This window comes from Triturus cristatus, chromosome 6 (genome assembly GCF_964204655.1).
Source record: "Triturus cristatus chromosome 6, aTriCri1.1, whole genome shotgun sequence".
NCBI classification, from domain to species: domain Eukaryota; kingdom Metazoa; phylum Chordata; class Amphibia; order Caudata; family Salamandridae; genus Triturus; species Triturus cristatus.
This window is the reverse complement of record NC_140589.1, coordinates 1,734,286,317-1,734,294,144: the sequence shown is the minus strand read 5'-3', so window position 1 is coordinate 1,734,294,144 and position 7,828 is coordinate 1,734,286,317. Positions and strand designations below refer to the sequence as shown.

Genomic DNA, 7,828 nt, shown 5'->3' with positions numbered 1-7,828 from the left:
GAACTCTGGCGGCCTAGCACAGTAGCGCCTAGCCTGATTTACACGTGCTGCTCGAGGGCCGACTGGCATCCATAATTACATAGAATACGTTGCAGGAGCGGCAGTGCGGATATAGCTGCGGCCGGTGCTGCCCATGCCACCCACCGGGTTGTAGGGCCTTGCCCCCACGTGACGTGCCATTCCAGCACGGCCTTAGACGACCCACAGGGCAGCACAATGGGGAAACCGGATAAATCTCAGCCAAAAATACATTTCGAACAAGCCAAGAAAACAACAGACACTGGCATAGCAGAACGGTCTTTCACTCGAGCGCCGATGGTGGACGTGAATCCCGCTGCGCCAGTGGACTTTCAGTCAATGTTCACGACGATCCAAGCTACGCTGACTAACATAGATGGGAAGATTGACACCCTGACCTATAGAGTAGATCGTATGTCTGAACGGTTGGATCGCCATACGGAGAGAATAGACATGGCGGAGAGACGGATATCGGACTCAGACGCACAACGCCAAATGGAAACAAAACGGGAAAAGGTCGAGAAAACACTAGCTGCTATTATGGCGAAGTCAGAAGATTTAGAGGCGAGATTCCGCCGTAATAACTTGCGCGTTATGGGCATAGCGGAGACAACAAACCCGGGAGATATGGAGCTCTACATCGAAAATCTGCTAGTGACTCCATTTGGCAAAGACAATTTTTCAGCTTTTTTCATCATTGAGAGAGCGCACAGATCACTTGCCCCACCGCCTCTGCCAGGGGCCAGACCACGTCCGATCATAGCAAGACTCTTGAACTATAGAGATCGAGATGCGGCACTTCAGAAAGCCAGAGAGTTGGGAAACTTAACACATGATGGGATGAACATTTCCATATATCCGGATTTCACGCAACAAGTCCAGGAGGCGCGGAAAAAGTTTGTGGCAGTCAAGAAAACACTGCGGGACTAGAACATTCCGTACGCAATGATCTACCCAGCCCGGCTCCGGATCACTGACGGGGGGGGGGGTGGGGGGAAAAGTAAGATCTGCCATGACCCTAAAGACATCCTCAAATTTTTGCAGCTGAAGGGCGCCCAGGTACCGTGTAGACGATCGCAGAGAGGCGCACAGGAGGAACAAGGACACACTTCAGACGTTAAATAATCGACAGCTTCCCCTGAACTATGGACAGTACTGGGACACTGCTTACTGACTGCATCCGATGGTTCTCTGCACGGACACAGATAAGTGCACATCACAAACACATGACATGATGTATGGTTCCCGGAAACTAACTGTGGGAGGAGTGCACACCTGCATGATCTAGAGGTCTCATTAGTGCTATGGTCTTTATTTTGGATAATAAGTGGTTTGTTCACCGAGATCAGAGGGCTGTGGGGTTGGAATTGTTTCTTTGAGGGATTGTTTGGAGGGAGGGAACGGGGGGTCTAGAGTTCAATTGAGGGACGGCTTTAGCAATTTGGGGCTGCTGAAGTGGGTGGGGGAGGGGGGATGGCAAAGTTCAGAGTTGGGGTTTGTTAACCTGATTGAACCACCAGAGATGCTTGAACTCATACTGATTGCATTCTTTGATCTTAGTGGCAGGATACAGACACAATTACGACTAATATGGTGCGGTGAAAATAGGTGAGAAGTATGACTGCATGACATGGAATGTCAGATGACTTAATACCCCCAAGAAAATCAGGCAAGTGTTCGCCTATTTAGACCGCCACATCTTACAGATCGCCCTCCTGCAGGAGACTCATCTGACTATGACTTCTGAGGCTAAAATCGCTGTTAAATGGGCAGGATACAAGCTGGCCTCCTCGTACTCCTCGTATGCCAGAGGGGTGCTCATACTAGTGAAGAGAGGTATTACATTCACGCCTATCAAAACATACATAGAAAGGGGCGATCTGCCATGGTACACGGTAAGCTGGGACTCTCCCTTATCACCATTATATACACTTATGGTCCCATAGCAGATGAACCAGAAACTTTCATGCGGCTGTACGGCACTCTGCGAGAGTGGCCTGAGGCGGCCATTATGTGGGGGGATCTAAACACATACCTAGATCCTCAACTGGATAAATCAAGTCCACAAGGGTTACGTACACCCAAAATAGCGCAGTGCATCAACAATGCTATCCTTCGATTTGGTCTTGTAGATGTCTGGAGGCTACGTAATGGCACAGCTAAAGAGGGTACACATGCTACACCTACACACATCAGCAGATCCCGCTTGGACTATTGGCTTCTTAGCGAGAGGGCCAATGACTGGGTTACGGACATCACGGTCTTCCCACGCACACTGTCGGATCACAATCCGGTGCTGCTCTCCTTTAAAATTACGGCTAATGTTCATCATCCATATATATGGCGATTCCGTGCCCAGGCACTTTTAGTTCCGATTTTTTTTTAAATAACACTGTATGGGAGGCCATTGAACAATATTTTTCTGTAAATACCGGTACAATGGACAGTGCATCCACATTGCGGGAGGCTTTTAAAGTGACTATAAGAAGGGTCTGAATCAGCACCACAGCTGGCATCCTTAAAGACCTTCGAGGTCAAATAACACAGACTGAGCTAAAACTAACAGAATTAGAACGTCAATACACAAACACTCCCTGTCCTGAAACCCTAGCCCGTATACATGAACTAATATTGGAATAAGACTCATTGGCAGAATCTGAGATCCGCTATATCGCACGCAGACACGTGGAGCAGGCGTATGGTGAGGGAGGGCGCCCGGGCAGTAGTCTGGCCACCAAAATTAAAGTTCGAGAAGACTATCATCACATAACTAAGTACACAGACCAGCAGGGCACGGAGCATTATGCCCCTGAGGCGAAAGTGGAACAGTTCTGCGGATTCTACTCTGACCTATACACGTCACGGGGGAATGCGACAGACGCAGACTTAGACGCCTATTTATCCGACATAGCCTGTGCGTGGCTAGCGGATGGTCACCACCAATATCTCAGCCAACCCATAGATGAAGCGGATATAAAGGTGGCAGTATGCACATTACCATACCAAAAGGAGCCAAGGCCCGATGGGCTCACGGCTGAATTCTACAAAGAATATATCGATCTACTCGCACCTCACCTGCTTGAAATGTATGCAGAGGCACATGAAGCTGGTGTGCTACCGCCGTCTTTCCGCCAGGGCCTGATCTTTATGTTGTTAAAAAAAAAAGATAAGACCCCGGACAGGTGTGAATCATATCGCCGCTGTCTCTGATAAACCTGGACACTAAGATACTGGTGAAAATACTAGCTACCAAGCTTCAGCCCCTCATGCCTAACCTGGTCCTCCCGGACCAATCGGGATTTATCCCGGAGCGCTCCACGTCTAATAATTAGAGCTCCATCTTTGCCATGTTCCATGTACTAAACTGCCAGCCGCCGCGGTCCTTCTGGACGTGGCAAAAGCATTTGACTCCATTGAGTGGAGTTACATGTTTCATATATTACAACGCATGGGTTTTCCGCCACTGTTCCTGGGTTGGATACGACTTTTATACAACAGCCCCACGGTGCTGGTGCGTGTGGGGGGACTGACACAACCATTTCAAATATATAGAGGCACTCGTCAGGGGTGCCCACTTTCGGCCTTACTGTTTGCACTGACCCTAGAGCCACTGGCTTGCATCATACGGCAGTGCCACAGAGAATCTGCACTGAATTTTTTGCTTCGCCCGGTAGGCATATCACTTTATGCTGATGACATGGTATTATTTGTGAGAGAACCAGGTCGTTATCTAGCACAAGTGTTAAAGGAATATATCCGTTTCAGACTATTCTCGGGACTACAAATCAACTGGGACAAATTGATAGCTATACCACTAACAACGAACACGCCCCCCGCAAGTATGGACTACCCTTTGGTGTGGACAACGGACCCGGTGAAATACTTGGGTGTGTGGATACATCAGGACCCCAAACTAGTGATCACGGAGAACTATGGCAGAGCATGTGCCACTCTAGAGCAGCAGGTAGACCGATGGAATAAGTTGCCACTCTCCGTAGCAGATCGAATAGCGATCATTAAAATGGTTGTACTTCTGCGCTTTTTGTATTTATTCTGTAGCATACCAATTAAGCTGACACAGTTTTTAAGGGATGTCTGTTCTTCTCTCACTTGCTTGATATGGGGGGAAAGCAGGCCAGAGTAAGCTGGAATACATTCACACTACGCAAGGGGAGGCTTCAGTGCTCCAGACGTCTTTATATATTACCTTTATGCCCAAGCGCAATATGCCTACTATTGGTTTAGACCGCATGCTTACACTCCACAAGTCGCAGTGGAAGATGGGGATGCACACCCTACCCCGTTATCCAGTGTCATCACACATATGAACAGAGGTACGCCATGAACTGAAATCAGCACGATAGATGCGACTATTGCAGCATGGCAAGCTATAGGCAAGATGTCTAAAAGGCTCCCAGGCTATGCACCAGCACTGCCACTTTCACATCATGCGGCCTTGTCAGTGACGAGGGAAAAGGGCCCACTCAGGGCAATGAGAGAAGTGGGCATGGTGACTATGCAAGACATCTACCCCGATGGGCACTTCCTTACTGCAGAATCCCTGATCTACATAACTAATCACTCGCCACTGTTTCATTTTACCATTCACAGACTGAGACAAGCGATCAAAGCCCACTATCACACATACCCATCAGAACCCCTGGTGTTGCCAGCGCTGCAAACGCTACTGGTTGCACCTACTAGACGTAAACTGGTAACGAAACTCTACAGAGAAGTGCAAGATGGGAGGGATCTTAAATCGGATAGGAGTCTGGCCCGCTGGAATAACAGCTTAACTCCACCACTACTAGAAACAGAATGGGAACATATTTTGCAAGCTGACCAGTGCCCTCACGCCTAATGGCAACTTGCACATCATACATTTCAAGTATATTCACCAAATTTACCACACGCCTATTAAATTGCACAGATGTGGCCTCAGAGAAACTAGTAATTGTAAAAGATGCGGACAACCTGATGCTCACTTTTTACATTTGGCGTGGGGGTGTAGACGAGTGCTGTTGTTCTGGGAGGGGGTACTGCACCACCTACAGGAAATGACTGGGATTGCATTGCAGTGTGCGCCTTCGATATGCTTGCTATGTCATGTGCCTCACTTAAAAGGTGCAATAGGTAAATTTGTGCGCTTTAGGCTATTACTAGCCAAGCGCCGAGTTGCACTACACTGGGAAAGTGCGCTGGGCCGCAAGACTAAGTGTTGGGTAAAAGATATGGTATATTGTAACAAAAACCTTGTGTTATATGCAGAAGAATTACCAGCCGCATCTAGACCCAGAGATGTATGGGAACCTCTACGTCAATACCTGTAACGTCTAGCTTCCACTGACACACAAATTGATTAGCGTCAATACTAATGTATTCAAAATGATGTACTGCCGCAAGTTTTGATGGAAAATGCTGATGAGTCAAACACTGGTAATGTTTAGATTTTATTGAGGTAAGGTCAATCACGTTGTATGGTTTGTTCATATTACTCTGCTTTGCACGGCAGTGAAATTGTATTCATTATCTCAAATGCCAATAAATAGAAGTTTAAAAAAATATTTTAAAAATTAAAAAAAATGGTGTGTACTATACACCTGGTCTAGGAGATGGCACTGGCAGACCTTGACCCCTAAGTGAAACTTGTTTTGTTTGCTTTAGCACTGTTGTCAATACCCATCTTGCATGAAGTGAGGTTTGTTTTCAGAGTCCACCCTCGATTTGCTTTCTTTATTATCTTTTGTGATCAAGTGAGAAATGACACTTTTGTTAAATTTAATGGTACTCTGTTTATCGACCTCGGAAGGATGAATTTATGAACTTCATTCCTGCGATTCAAACTTGCGATCTGCGCGCCCTACCTAATGTCTTCAACACACTCTTACCTCATGGCACCAGTTTGCGTCCCAACATGGTGTATTTTTTCACAAGTTCTCTTGGTCTCTCAATTCCCAGTTCTTATGTAACTTTGCAAGTATAAATGAATTGCTCGACGTTTTTCCCAGGTTTGCTCTCTTCTCCAGATTCCTCTTGAGTTCTGCAACCCCTGCAGTGAATTATAATGCACCCATTACTGCATACCATAGCTTAACATGCGTCTTCTTCTTTCGTTGCAGGTTGCAAGTACTTCAGCTTCTTTGTTTCCAAACGCAGCAGATCGCACCGAAAAAAGACGAAGAGACTGAAGAAGTTTGTTAGGAAGACGGTCTGAAAGGCATGGGATGATGCCCTCCGGCCTGTGTGCAAGAACACATTCCAGCTTATGGGTGTCTTTTAAGTGCCTGTTAAATGTGGAAATACTTTAACATGCTTTCTATGGCGCTGGACATTGCATCTGTACCGCTGGTTCCGTACAGTTAAAACCTCTCATTTCCGCCTTTCGTGTGAAGCTTGTGGCTTGTTCTCCGGTTTCTAGCTCCTTTCGGGCCCATCTCTGGCTAATGGTTATCCCAGGCGAGGGATATAGCTTTTTATTAAGGCTCGAAGTCGTCAAATTTAACTGCCTCAGAATACTGTACCCTCCTGGCTTTGAGGTCAGCGCGTCAAGAAAAATCTGAAGACGATGCGACCCAGCAAGTGAAAAGTGCTATTCAGAAAGTATAGCCATGGAGTTGAAAGGCATTTGAACTTCTGAATAGGTGCATTAAACCATACGATATCATGCCTGCATTTATTGATCTTACTTTTCTCCACGGGAGGCTATTTTGAATGGAATTAGGCATTTAAAAGAGAAACTATAAAATAAATTGAAAGAAATCAATCCTAAATTGAATATGCAATACATTTCGGCATCATGAAACACAAATATAAATGTAATATATACTGACATATATATGTGTGTTTCGTGATGCCGAAATGTATTATTACTTTAATAAGCACGTTGCCGCTTTGTACACTTTTTAAATTACAGCTCCATAGTTGCACTTCTAGCCACTACACAATACGGAGTGTTAGATAAAGTGGCCATATTCCTGTAAATATCAGCAAAACTACTTCTTTTCTTTTGTTCAAAATCTTTCTTGAATATAAAAAAATACAACACGCTGGTCAATAACAATTCTTAATGTGTCATAAAATCACTTTAAATAGCATTGAAATGACATCTAAGAAACATGTGATCATATGAGAAAAACCAAGAATAAATATTTATTTTGTGACAAGTAGCATTAAACAGTAGCAAGTTAACCCCTTTGCTTCTAGGCCTTTCCCCACACACATTTTCCCTCCCCTCGTGCCAAGCCTTTTTTTTTGCTATTTGGGGTAGTTCGCGCTTAGGCCCCTGTAACTTTTGGTCCACATGAGGTATATCCGCCAAATTTGCGTCCTTTTCTTCCAACATCTTGAGGATTCTAAAAATGAGGAAAAAAGTGCTGCAGAAGACAGCACCTGGTTTATTCCCTGCAAAGGTTATCAACAAAGGGTTTGTGGTGCTAAAATCACCATCTTCCCAGCTTTCAGGAACAGGCAGACTTTTGTCAGAAAACCAAAATGTTTTACACAGTTTTGGCATTTTACTGGGACATAGCCTATTTTTCCTATTTTTGTGCTTTTATCCTCCTTCCAGTTAGTGGTAGAAATGGGTGTGAAAGCAATAATGGATCCGGAGAACTATACATCTCTGAAAAGCAGACCGAATTCTAAATTCAGCAAGGGGTAATTTGTGTAGATTTTTCAAGGTTATCTATAGAAACTAACAATTGAAAAAAAATATTAAAATTAAGTTGGAAAAAACTGCCATTTGGGCCAATGTTTTCACCTATAACTTATAAGTATGGCAGATTTTTTAAATATGGTTGCAGGGATTTGT

General features: G+C 45.1%; 1 protein-coding gene across 1 annotated transcript in view; it reads left to right on the top strand.

Annotated features, from left to right (window-relative positions):
- Positions 1 to 6,688, top strand: part of TAF1A (TATA-box binding protein associated factor, RNA polymerase I subunit A) — a 519,167-nt gene extending 512,479 nt beyond the window's left edge. The window contains exon 11 of the mRNA XM_085612966.1: positions 6,138 to 6,688. Coding sequence (XP_085469092.1) covers positions 6,138 to 6,232 — 95 coding nt within the window. The 3' untranslated portion in view covers positions 6,233 to 6,688. The remainder of the gene's footprint in view (positions 1 to 6,137) is intronic.
- Positions 6,689 to 7,828: the final 1,140 nt, after the last annotated feature.